This window comes from Pinus tabuliformis, chromosome Q (assembly GCF_031772625.1).
Source record: "Pinus tabuliformis cultivar Carrire ecotype Pingquan chromosome Q, CPIR1, whole genome shotgun sequence".
NCBI classification, from domain to species: Eukaryota; Viridiplantae; Streptophyta; class Pinopsida; order Pinales; family Pinaceae; genus Pinus; species Pinus tabuliformis.
The window spans coordinates 1,327,116,113-1,327,130,228 of NC_142296.1; the positions used below are offsets into that span (position 1 = coordinate 1,327,116,113).

The 14,116-nt window shown below is 34.4% G+C and overlaps 1 protein-coding gene across 1 annotated transcript; it reads right to left on the reverse strand.

Annotated features, from left to right (window-relative positions):
* Positions 1 to 219: 219 nt before the first annotated feature.
* Positions 220 to 2,166, reverse strand: LOC149224740 (uncharacterized). Its single transcript, XM_089388272.1, has one exon. The coding sequence runs from the start codon at positions 2,164 to 2,166 to the stop codon at positions 220 to 222; it is 1,947 nt and encodes a 648-aa protein (XP_089244398.1).
* Positions 2,167 to 14,116: the final 11,950 nt, after the last annotated feature.

The following is a 14,116-nucleotide window of genomic DNA, read 5'->3' on the forward strand; positions in this document are numbered from 1 at the left end:
TTCTGCAGAGCAAAGCGCTACTGGGATGTTCAATTTTTTAAGCATTTTCTTATTATGCAAAACAACTAAGTTGTTTATTGCATATAGGTGCATGGATTCTTCAAATGTGCGTTGCTCTTCATGTGTAAGAGATGAACTTGTTCTTGACATTAGGTGTTGCCAATCTTCAAGTGTAGATATTCCATTTCTGAGATTTGTGAGTATTTTCAGGAAAGCAACCTAGGACGGGCTAGCTCCTTGTTGATGAAAAATGGTTGAAAGTGTTATGAATATGTCGAAGCTGCACCAAACTGTAGTGCCACGCGATGTCCCAGCGTATAAAGGAATGTCTTTTATAGGTGGTAGCTGGCCTAAATCTCCGACAAGGATAATTGAGCGATTACCAAATGGTGCATTTCGGTGAAGAGGGAATGCCTCTCTTAGACGATCATCAATGCGAGTAAGCATTTTTGGACCAATGACGCTCATTTCATCAATGAGAATGTACTCTACATGACGGAGTTGCTCTTGCAGTTGTAGGAGTGGTTGGCCTTCAAGAGGATGCATTGTTTGGATAGGGATACGAAGGGTGGAGTGAATTGTGAGGGCATTTATGTTGAAAGATGCAATGCCTGTTGGTGCAAGTAACAACAAAGGGTTTTTGTTTGCTGGGGAGTTTTCCACAAATGCATGGTGCAGACGTTTAATCAAATGGGATTTTCCTATCCCAGCTGTTCCTTGTATGATGATTTTGCGTGGGGGTTTTGGCGAAGGGGTTTTAAAGTGTGAAAAAATAGTGGTGAAGGCTATGTTTTGGGTAGGAGATAATGTGTGATCTTGGGGAAGGTTGCAAAAAGAATGATGTTCATTTTGAATCATTGAGCAGTTGAATTCAACGAAATTTATGGCAGTTTCTTGCAAGTGGGGAGGGATAGTATTATGTGACCAATTGTGGTTGTCATCGAAGTCGTGGTAGCCAATCATGTCAAGGTCATCAATTGCAATATTGTAACCTGGGTGCAGATGAGAGAGGATTTGCCATTCGTTCATCTGCATGGAATCAGGAGGGATGTCGGGGGTAGTTTGATCTTCAGTATGTGGGGTTTGTGGGTTTTCAATTTCTCGCTGGACATGCCATGGTGTATATGTACCCTTTTTTTGTTCCCAGTGTGCAATAATTTCTACATCAGTTGAACCAATATCATTGGGGAGTGTTCGGAACGGGAAATACAATAGTAATTCACTCCAGCAAAAAGTGGCATAAGAAGGATCATCAGAGGAAGGAATGACATTGTAACGGGGAAATACATGTACAATCATTGGTGGGAATATGTGTTTCCATTGGTTTTTTTTCCGCTGGGAAGAATATGACCATGAGCGTGAAGCTTCAAGGAGGGGCAGTGATTCCAATGAGACAGGCCTGTTCATGTATGCAAGGATAAAGTTTGGTGTCAAACCAGGGTTCTCAGTATCTTGTGAAACGTGTTTGAAAACAGACTTGTTGACATTCAAAGATCGAAATGTATGGCTGCTGAGAGAAAGAGGTAGCTTTTGTAACATATGGCATATTTCTTGTGTTCCAATGTCTCTATCTACAATGGTTTCTGTAAGGAGTTTTCGGATAACAGCAATTGTAGGTGCTTCTGGAATGGCACTTTGTGATAGCTGTGATAGCATTTGATGGTAGCTCTCAGATCTTGTTTCTGATTTTGCTGCATATTTTGAAATATATTTTAACACAGCATGGTGAGAAAGGACTGGTTGGCAATCAACATTTTCTCTCCAAATAGAGAGGAGATCGGCATTGTGAATATTCAATCTTTCATCATTGCGTGCAGGGACATAGGTTTTATGACCTTTATCATCAATGAAAAGTGAAGATGTGGACTTCAACTCCCATGGTACTCCATACCGGCAGCTAAGTACATTGTCTTTCTTGCGAAGACAAGAAGACTCATGACACTTTGTATGACGTTGAATGCAATTGACAAGCTCTGTATAGTCTTCAAACTGATTGGATGTGAATATTGATGCTGTGTCAAGAAGACATGGGTTATGAATTGTTGATTGCTGAAGCGGAATATTTCGGTGTTCTGCTTGACGTGGATTCCAGGCAGTTACGTAGTGGTCGAAATATTTCTGTGCATTAGCAATTTCTAATGCATTGTTCCAGTCAATTGTGTCCATGTTTGGTGCATTTTGCAACCAGAGGAAGCCATGAATGTGTGTGGATCCTCTATGTTGCCATTCGTATCTGAATATAATATGAAGGTAAAATCTTGTTAAAACATATATATGAAATGTAGAAAATTAATGTAGAAGAAAATGGATATTAAAAAATACCTGCACCAATAGTCTACTGCATGGAGGCCTTTTTGCAGGATTTCTTTGAGAAAAATTGTAAATCTGCAATGCATATATTGGGCTGTTAGATGTGGGTTCTTAATTATGTTTTGGATTTTCCATTGGAAGTGGTTGACTGAATTGGAAGGAACATTGGTAGGCATGATCATGTGCAAGTCATTCCATTTAGTATCAGCTGCACTGAGAGTGAAAAAGAATGTAGGACTTCCTATTTGCGTGATCATGTCAGTCAGCTCAGATCGTCGTCTGTTCCAGAAGGATCATGTTCCTCGTATGGTTGAACCGAACCGCATTATTTGCTCTAGAAATATTGAATCTGGAGAGTCACGAAGACACTGTCGTAGGTCTGAAACCGTTGTTGGCAAGTTGTTCTCAATGTACTTTTTCACAAAAACACTAGCAGTAGTTTGGCTACGATGGCGCATCAGAATGTTATAAAGATAGTAGCGGAATCTTGGGTGTTGGCCAAATCGGTTATCATGGTAGTGCAGCAAGTGTAAAGCATATTCATGCATCTCAACTTTGTAACTCTTGGTTGCATGATCATGGCAATCCCTGTAGGGAAGAGTGTGGGGAATGCCATGGAAAAGAGGCCTATGGTGTTGTATTCATTCATAGTTGTTAAAGATATTGGAGGCCAATCGATAGAGCTTGTTGAATTTTGAATGGGTCAAGTGAAAATAATTACAAATGTGCTCAAGCTCAGTACTTGAATTTGGGAGTATTGGAACGAAAGAAGAGGGTTGGATTTCTAATGGAGGTAGCGTGACATCAGTATCATAAGTAGAATCAATATTGGTTTGATGGGGTTCAAAAGAGGAGGTGGTTACATTATGGAGAAGAGAAGAAATATCAGTAGGGTGATCTGGTAGTGCAGAAATAGCAGATGAATTGAATTGAACATCACAGTAGTAAGGGTCATTTTTTGTTTTGTATTCAAGCGCTGCAAGGACACGTGATTTGCAAACGAAGAATTCATAAGCCTTTTCAAATGGATTTTGCCTTTTCACAATGAGGATGTCTAAGTCAGAAATCATTCAGGGTAAGTATTTGGCAATAGTGGTGATGTCTTGAGGGAAGCTAATTGTATGGCCACTATATTTGTATTGACCACCACGAGCATGAGTGACTTGTAGAATGGGGTTTACACGTGCAATGAACATTTCTTCAACTTGTGTTAACTGTTGAAGGACATAGGGTTGTTCACCAGGGTTCATGTTGTTTAGTTCAGAAAAATGATTGGTAGATTTAGATGATGCACAACGAAAACAAGAAAGTCTACCGTGTAAAAGCTTTGTTTTCATTGCTGGGTGTGCTTCTTTGCATATTGTGCAAACATGCATGCTAGAAAGTTCATCAATCCTTTCTCGAAAGCGACGGTGTTCTTCATTAAGGGGAGGGTTATATTGGATTTGAAGAAGGTGAGATGGGTTGGTTTGTATAGTTGGGAGAGCATTTGAGGTGGGAAGGGATGTAGAGGAAGTAGTAGGGTTGTTGCGGTTTTTATAAAGTAGTCGCCGCCGTGCATTTATTGTATCCTTTTGCTGTGCATAAAGAAGACGTCGCCGCTCGTGTTTGTCCGCATTTTGATTGTTTTTTGGCATATCTAAACAAGTACAAAAAATTAGTGTTAGTTTTCATAAACAAGTATTGCATGTTTGGAGAATGTATTACAAGTTCTAGAATTTTTTTTTCTTATTTGAACATCAGTGAATGTAGGTAGATTAGGTAGAAGGAAAAACATGCAATTAGGAGTACTATAAAATCATATGTTATTATGGCATCTATTATTGAGAGGAGAGGAGCAAGATAACCAATATTTTGCTTCCTTCTTCTTTTCTTTTTTTTCAAGTTTGAACGATAGCATGAATAGATTAGCAAGCAAGAGATCAATGTATAGACATGTAAACAACGAATGGGAAAATTATGTAGTAATTCTTTACAAATGTTGATATCTATATTATGTAAAATGAAAAGTGGTAAACATACATATTTTGGAATAACTGGAAGAGAGTATTTGCAGCAACAGTGTGCATCACAATAACATGGGTGTAATTTACAACAATATGAAACAATGAGTTGTGCAGAAATGTTTGTTTGTGTAAAAACATTAGTGTTTGAAGAGACCCAAAAAAACTTCTCAAAGGCGGCAAACAGCAGGTCGTTTTGAAGTGGACATTGATTGAATGTCATTGAGGGCTTCTTTGCATGCAGAGGCATATTGAATTTCTTCTGAATTTATCAGTATTGGTTGCAAGCGTTGAACACCATTGAAGTAATCTGCTTTAATGGAAAGTGTTAGCAGGAAGTGGCATCCTGAAATTCGGCCACAAATTTCCTGCAGATCAGCTGGTTCGATAGAAAGAAGGAACAGGTCTTTTGTCGTGATGCCCATGAGCTCGTTTCCTGCATCATTGAAAGTTGTGACATTCTGCAGATGCCCGGTGTTGTCATGTAGCTCAATTTTAAGTTTGTAACGGTAGTCACATTCTGGGAAGTTGTCGTTACATTTTGTACAATGCCAAAGATTGTTAGAATGCTCCACAACCTTCTTCATGCATTGTTTTCCATTGAAATCTAATGGACATGCTAGAAAGTAGAAGTCGTCCATGTGAAGAGCAGTTATTGTTGCACGAACTGAAACCCATATTTCTTTAGCGGAGGTTTGCATGCCAACAATTTCATGGAACGTCTTTCGTGGTAGGGCATGTTTCGAAGCAACACCATAGTTTCTACTCAAAGATGGAGAAGAAGAGCTATAACCTGTTTCACGGAACCATGCATGTAGTTGATGAGTTTCTTCAACTTGTGGATTTATGATGAGAGTGCTTGTTGATATCGTCCCTATTGTGGTGCCATTAAATTCAGATACACGACCTCCTTTGATTGCAAGGATTGGTGGGTTGTCGAAAGAGTATAATTCAGCAAGGTTTTGTCCTATAGAGTCACAATGGTCTCCCCATAATGTTACATCAATGCTAAAACCCGACTTGTCTTTTAATATGAGTGTTCTCCTTAATGTCTCACTTCCGTCTTTTCGTCGAATTGTTGATGCAGGTGAGGTGGAAGTAACAACACCAATGACATCCACATTCGTATTTGGACTTGCACTTTTTATTTCAGCAATAGTCTTGAAGTGAAAGCTCTGGTAAGGAAACGTTGGATCATCTATGGGACATGGATTGATAGTGGAAGCAGCAAACAAGTAAATTTCCCATTTGTTCTTGAGGTGGTTGTAGTTTGGATTTGCTTCTTTAATTGTGCCATTTGAAACAATGTATAGCTGCCCAACTTGAATTAGACTGTAAAGAGATTCAGCCAATTCAGCAAATGCAGAAAGGTGGATCTCTTCCTTATCACGATTGATAAGGTCAAACCCAAAAACTTTTCCTGATCCTCGCACATTGTTGTAAGTCTTCAATGATGTTTTTGCAGATGCTCTACCTTGGATTGACCAATATTTTCGAGCAGGATTGAGTGCCGTGAATGGAATTGTTGTAGTTGTTGCCGTAATTGGTGGAGTAACTACAGAGGGCAAGGTATCTTCTGTTGATGAAGAGCTAACTTGGGATGTACCTGCCTTTGCATGTAGTAGTGTTGATGAGTCCTTCGTCAATGTTGTTGAGCGCATCACAACTTCAAGCTCAACCACTCGGATGGACCTTATGTAAACAAATGAGAAATGAATTAATGAAGATTTTTTTATTTTCTTTTGTGTAATGCAGGAAGTGTATAGAAGACAAAAAATAGAAAAGGGTAAATTCAAAAGTTGGGCCTTATGAGGAGTTTTGAAGCACCGTGCAAGCGGATTTTTTAAGTAGACTTATTGAGCCAATTTGAATGTCTTCAGATGCAACTTGTTGGCTATATGTTGATGGTAGCAAAGTCTTGTGTTGATGTGTTCCATCAGATAGAGTAATGCAAAAGTGCGAGGATGTTGTTTTTAATGATGTAACAGAACCAATATCGATTATCTGGAGCAGTGGTTGAATATCAGTGGAACCATTCAACAGCAGAGGAATGGCATTTGTAGTCAATGCTGGCTCCATAATATTAATAGAGGGATTCTATTTCTATGATAGTAGTACCTGTAATTCATCAAATCACCACAGCACAAAAGTCATGTAAAGAATAATGTGATGTGAATGAGGGAACTAATCTAGCAAGGCTAACTTTCGATGGTGAAACAATAATAAGGGCAGAAGGTTTGAGAGTAAATTGTCATTCACAACACTATTAAAGATGAGATGACCTTGTAGGTGTTTCCAGTTAAGGTTAGCTTAGGTAGAAGTACTAATGCATCAAAAGATCCATGTGATATTAATTTGGACTCATCTGTTTTTTCAATAGTAACACCTATTACTTCCATCAATTTTGATAAGATTTGAAACAGAGCCGTTGCTGAATCAAATAAACAAATCGTTGGTTGTCCACATAGATCCCGTGTGCAATTTAGGAGACTGATTCCTCGAAGATGAAGAATCCAAGTCAGTGGATCTCGGCAGATTCTCCACAATGAGTGGATGAAGTCCTAACAACCATCTGGATTGACAGTGAGGGACAGATGTAGTCACAATGACTGGTATATTTTATCAGATAAATTTTAAGGTGATATTCTTTAAGTCTCAAAAACGATAGCACTCAGGTACTAAAAAAGAAAAAATACACTAAAAATGACAATCACCAAACAAAGTGAAATTACCTTGTCTGATAAACACCAATTACTAGAGATGAAACCCAGTCTCTCAATGAGTAACAAAGAAGGATGGCCAAATGTACGGTTATGGTTACTTTTGAGCTTCGCCCGAACCTTAGATTAAGGGGCCAAGTACTCTCGTGAAGACGAGTACCCTCCCAAAAAATGAAGACAAAGTAGGTCCGTCCGTTTGGGGTACTGGGACAGCCCGTCCCAGTCACCTTAGGTAAGTACCTAGAAGTATTGGCCATTAGAGATACCTCAAATCACAGACATTACCAGGGGGGACATAGTCGTAGACAGCACGCTGTGTGGGTAGGATACTTGAGTCCCCGACTCAGTTCCGAAATCCTCGAAGGGACCCCCATTACACAGAATGCCCAAAGGAGCTGTAAAAGAAGGCGGGCTACCTTCAATTACAATCCAATGTTGTCTCGTATTTCGCTCCGTTGTGAGTGGAGTGGTCCTGGTAATATGAGTGCAGAAGGATTTTTCACTCTTTAACGACACTAGTTTGATTTGCAACCTTGGGTAGTTGACTCACTCTCTTATCCCAAGGTCCTAATATATCTAATGTTGGTTTGCTCTAAAAAAGAGTATCTGATTGATTTTAGTGTAAATTTTAGTGTACTTTCTTATTTGTCTTCGGAGGGGGTATTGACGTATGAATATGATGAGACTCTCGACTCATTAAACTGTGCAGAACAATGCTATAAAAAAAAATTCAATTTCTTATGCAAACAAGTCTTATTCTACACATGTATTATTTCACATATTCATGTATTCATCAGTGCATATAAAGTCATTCAACACTTTGCATAGCCGAAAGTTCCTTTTCTCAATATTCCGTAACAACTATTGAACCAAAACAAAGCAACCTACAACTATTTCGACAGAAGGAGATATACAGTTTATCAGCTTTCCTTTCAACAAGAATTTCTTTTATGAGAGAAAAACTAAAGCATTTACAAACTGTAAGGTTATCTGAAAAAGGTACCTGTTACACACATGTTCATCTATTTGACATATATTGCCAGGAAGTGTAGAAAGGATCACCTTTGGTTCTTTCTAGATTCGCTTGGGGATCTCTGTGCGGTAAGAAGAACTCCTCTTGACCAGCTCCAAGATGATTCTTGCACAAAAGAACAATTGTGACATTAAATAAAGAAGCTCGAAAGCCAAACATGATACTGGGGAATATTAAACTTTATCATGTCTTAGTCCAAGACCATTAGTATTGAGAATCCCAGAGAGGGAGGTATTGGGTATTCTAGCAATAGCAACACGTTTTTATACACTGAATCCTTGCCTCAAGAGCATCATAAAATGTCATGAACCTAAACTTGAAGTCTGATTTTTTTTCAAAACTAAAAGAAACTCACAGTAGGAAAACTGAAACTTTGAAACTTAAATATATATATAATCTGAACTTACAAACCATATTATTCAGAGGTAGGATTAAATATGAGTGAAAAAGGGTCTCTTCATAGTGAATATATAGTGAATACGTACTCATATCACAAGTGTTTGTACTAATATCATTGATTCTGATGATGAATTAGTAAAATGGTAAAAGATACAAGTTGGATGGATCCCATTCATTACATAAATATATATTGAAAAAATAAAATAAAAAATAGATGTCGTTGATCAAGAATGACATGCACTATCATATTGATGGGGACATAATTTAAGTTTATAAAAATGTCAAGTTCAAACGCGATACACATTTTGATCATCAACCTTTATTAATCACAATTGTGTGATTCAGCAACATAGTATTAAAGAGATATGCCTTCCCATGCCTACAGTGAAATGTCTGGCAAAATAAAAAACAATAAATAGTGAGTTTGTCTTAAACTACAGACAAAAACAGGAAAAAAAATTCACGTATGGCAAAATTGCAATCCGCAAGCTTGAAATGTTTATTATCACACCCACATAAAACAACAATGTGTATTAGCTGAAATCTTAATGCATATCCAACGCTGCATCTCACGTTGATTTAGCAATACGTTGATGTTAATTACAATTATTTCTTCACAAAATTCCAGATCACTTGCTAAGGCTCATTCCATCCTTGCCTAGAAAAGCACGGAAGACATCGAAAATGTTAAAATCAATCTATCAACTTGAACATTAGGACTTTCTATGGCAGCTTTCGGAGGGAATAGTAGGCATAAAAAATAGATGTCGTTGATCAAGAATGACATGTACTATCATATTGATGGGGACATAATTTAAGTTTATAAAAATGTCAAGTTGAAATGCGATACACATTTTGATCATCAACCTTTATTAATCACAATTGTGTGATTCAACAGCATAGTATTAAAGAGATATGCCTTCCCATGCCTACAGTGAAATGTCTGGCAAAATAAAAAACAATAAATAGTCAGTTTGTCTTAAACTACAGACAAAAACAAGAAAAAAAATACACGTATGGCAAAATTGCAATCCGCAAGCTTGAAATGTTTATTATCACACCCACATAAAACAACAATGTGTATTAGCTGAAATCTTAATGCATATGCAACGCTGCATCTCAGGTTGATTTAGCAATACGTTGATGTTAATTACAATTATTTCTTCACAAAATGCCAGATCACTTGCTAAGGCTCGTTCCGTCCTTGCCTAGAAAAGCATGGAAGACATCGAAAATGTTAAAATCAATCTATCAACTTGAACATTAGGACTTTCTATGGCAGCTTTCAGAGGGAATAGTAGGCATAAGAAATAGATGTCGTTGATCAAGAATGACACGTACTATCATATTGATGGGGACATAATTTAAGTTTATAAAAATGTCAAGTTCAAACGCGATACACATTTTGATCATCAACCTTTATTAATCACAATTGTGTGATTCAGCAGCATAGTATTAAAGAGATATGCCTTCCCATGCCTACAGTGAAATGTCTGGCAAAATAAAAAACAATAAATAGTCAGTTTGTCTTAAACTACAAAGACAAACTCCTTTGCTGATTCATTCGCCCCTACAGTCACAAAACCAGATCCCTAAACCTCACCTAATTAAACTCCTACAAGCAGACATAATTTACCCTTGACATTGGGTGATATAATATTGGTGTATCTTATGACTCTCTTCATGACAATCGGTGGAGCACTCCCAGTTAACTGCTATATCAAATATACTGACTAATATTTTTATCTAAATGCTGAACGACACCAAAAATGCTAATACCCTTCAAAATTACCTTGAATAGTGCAAACCTATGGCCATGGAAACGAATTTATACAAATCACTATTTCTGTCTCTCACCCACAATATACAGAGACCATATAACCTTACTTTTGTATTTCGAATCTGAACAGTGACTTTATACAAATCACCAGTCCACATTTATTATATATATTCTGCTACAAAATTTCAAATGAACCAAAGACCATCACTCGCTTTTGTGCTTCTAATCTAAACACTCGTTGCATCCAGCCCATGCGTGGGAGATATATATGTGTACATATAACACATACGAAACAATAGAAAGAAAATGGGAAAATATAAAAATACCCTGATAGTGACCTATTTGTTTCCAGTGATAAAGAAAGGTATCCGCCGAGGATTGCAGGAGACAGAGTATCCGGATCCACTGCTGAGGTCAATGTTCTAAGTTTCCCATCAAAGGTGATGGTAGATGAAGCTTGGTAGATGAAGCTTAGTGCTTGCCAAAAAGCTGCCAAAAGCCAGGGAAGAAGAACAGCAACAACAACTGTCAAGGAAAAAGCAGTGAAAATATCTTCGAGAGTGACAAAAGAATTGGAAAAAGCAGTAATGCATATCTTCGAGAGTGACAAAAGAATTGGAAAAAACAGTAATGCAACTCAAAGGGCCAGGTTCAATGCACAACAGAACTGGAGGTGAAAAGAAGGCAACTCAAATATTTGGAAAAAGCAGTCAACTTCAAATCAACGGTTGAAACTGTCAAACTTGATCAAACGGTTCAGGTTAAAAGTGTTGACAATTGTTGATGCATAGAAAGACCTATTGGCCTAATTAAGTAAAAATATAATTTAAACGGATATAATTAAGTAACTTAGATAGGCAAAGAAGTTATTTCTATCAATTCTATTAATTAATATAGTGGTTATAACTAAATTTTTAAGATAAAAAATTAAAATTAATTTAAATAGATTTAATTAAGTAATTTAGAAAGTTATTTCTATGAATTAATATATTGGTTATAACTAAAATATTCGAACATTTTTTATTTTTAATCCTTTAATTGGAATTTGTGATTAGCAAAATAGTTAAAATTCTCAATTCTAATAGGGAAGACCTATCAGCATAATTAAACAATCTTAAACTAATTATATATGATGTATCCTCAGAGAAATAATAGGAAAAGGTTAGCTGCATAAATTAATCTTAATGTAGAGTGATATTTCTGAAACCAAATCTGAACATGAAAAATATAATTTGAAAAAAAAAAAAATCAAAAATCACGTAAGATTCATAAATATTGAAATGTACCGCCTCTTCCGCAATCTTACACTAGCTCTGGCTCATCTGCCCGGATGCCAGAAAGCCCGTCGATTTCTAATCCATGAGCGTACTCTCATGTCCCTACCGACGAATGGTTTTCGAAGGACATTGTCGATGACGAAGAGCGTCCATGGTGGATAATATCACGGGAGATGGTGAGAGAATCTGGGACTGAAGACCCTGAAGAATATAAGGATGACACGGGTAAGAAGCATCAACATGTCTTTGGATCGCCCAGTCTTTAAGAAATCTGGCAGGAGCAGAAACAGCAGCAGATACTGCATAAGACACTCAAATTTATAGTGTGTCAGTGTGTCTACCTATCCAGTATAGAAGGCTGAGGAGTCTAAGAAGACTTGCAGGTCCATTTACGGACGATAGAAGACACATGTTGCAGTAGCAATATTGAGTAAATATTGAGACAGGGGAAACATCTGATCTATGGAATCTGTTATACCATTTACAAACATCGCGCCTGAGAGTGAGATGCGAAGAGTGGCATTTTGAATTCTGTTCCACGCGATTGTTTCAAATAAATTCAGTTTCATCATGTACATCACAGCGTTAGCTATTGCTGTTATTTTTTCGAACTGACATAGCTGAAATTTATGGTTCTGGTTTCAGGCAGAAGTTCTAAGAGGTTTAGTTTGCATATGATTACATTGCTTTTTTATTTGCGAAAATATATATATTCCAATAATGAAGACACATCGAGCACTAACTTTGTCTTTGCCTTTATGAATAAGGAACATTTTGTTGGTGTTTTCTACCAGAAAAGCAATTAGTAAGCAATCAGCATTGAGTAATATTGATTAACAAAGCGATAGCTAGAATATGAGTAAATAAAATACCTAAATATCTATGTTAATGTGAAATAGATATAGATAAAAATGAAGTGTAATATAGTAGGCTATGTCTAAATAAAATTCCAAAATATTCATATTAATAAAATATTTTAATAGCAATTTTTTTATTTTAATATTAACTTTATACAGATAGTTATATAGATAAGGTAAAATATTTAAATTACGTTATTTGATTTTAGTTAAAGTGGTTGGAAAAAATAATTTTTTTCTCCATATTTATGTTCAATTTATATGGATATGTTGAACTATATTTATTCTACTATTTTTCATCTTTATTTTCTAAACAAATATTTCTTATAATAGTTTTAGATATTTGCTGGCTAAATTTTCTCTCAAAAATCTAAATATATGTATTCTTCATATGGTATATATATATATATATATATATATATATATATAATTTTTAACATTTAGTATAAATAAAAATATACTGGAATGATACGTTAAAATTTTAATATTTATTATAAATAAAAATATATCTTTATATATAGAAATAAATAATTACATTTATTTTTATATAATAAAAATTTATAATTTATTTTTTTAATTAAAACTATTCATTACTCAAAAAATTTTCACTAAAATATAACAATATTTAAAAAAAAATATTGTTAATATCTTATTAGTCCCTGCTCCTTGGGGGCTGCAGGAATTCTTGTAATCGTTTTGTCCTTGTGCAATAGTTTGCACATAGAAACAAAGTAGGTTTACTCAATGTTTTCAATTTAACTTTTATAAAGTTTTTTTTCTCAGCCTATGAGCTTTTTTCAGGAGTTATCTCAACCTTTAAGGAATTTAGAGGTCTTATTTGGGGTCATATTCAATTTCAATTAAGTAATGTTAAACTAATATTAGTATTAATTTGTCTGTTAAAAAATTAAAAATATAAAAAAATGCTCAACTAAAAGAAATAAATTAAGAATTAATATTTATTTAATATTAATATTAAATATAATTAACATTAATATTAATATTAATACTAATATTAATATTAATATTATTAATTTCAATATTTAATTTATATTAATATTAATATTACTAATATTCTTGTATTAATATTATTATATAATATAAATATTAATGAAAGTTTTCATTAAAAAACTATTAACATTTAAGTTTATACTTATATTTTTGTTTAATATGTGTATTAATGTATATGTATGTAGACATATTAACAGAAATATTAATATTAATACTAAAGGAAGTTAAAATGTTTGTTTTTTAAATTTTACATAATTATTTTGAAATTGCATAGTTGAATATAAACATCAATATTATATTAACATTAATGTTAATTCCAATAGCAATATGAATGTTAATATTAAATAATATTATTAATATTAAATAATAGTATTTTAAACAATTTTAATATTATTTAATATTGTAAAATAATGTTATTTACCATATTAGATAACATTGTAAATAAAAATAATATTAAATGTAAATATTAATTGTAATGTAATTTTTATTTATGAAATTAATTCATAAAATTATTATAATTTTAATTAATAATATTTTAAAAAATATATAATTATTTTTTATATTTAACCTGTAATTTTTGAAATAAAAAATATATTAAATTTATTATATTAATAATTTAAATATATAAAAATTAAAAATTATATAAAACCTATTATATTTTTTAAATAAAAAAAATATAAAATCCATTATTTAATTGTGTCATTAAAATAGTATAAATTACTATTT

Coding starts and splice junctions, on each gene's coding strand:
- LOC149224740 (XM_089388272.1), bottom strand. CDS start 2,166: ATGGACACAATTGACTGGAACAATGCATTAGAAATTGCTAATGCACAG.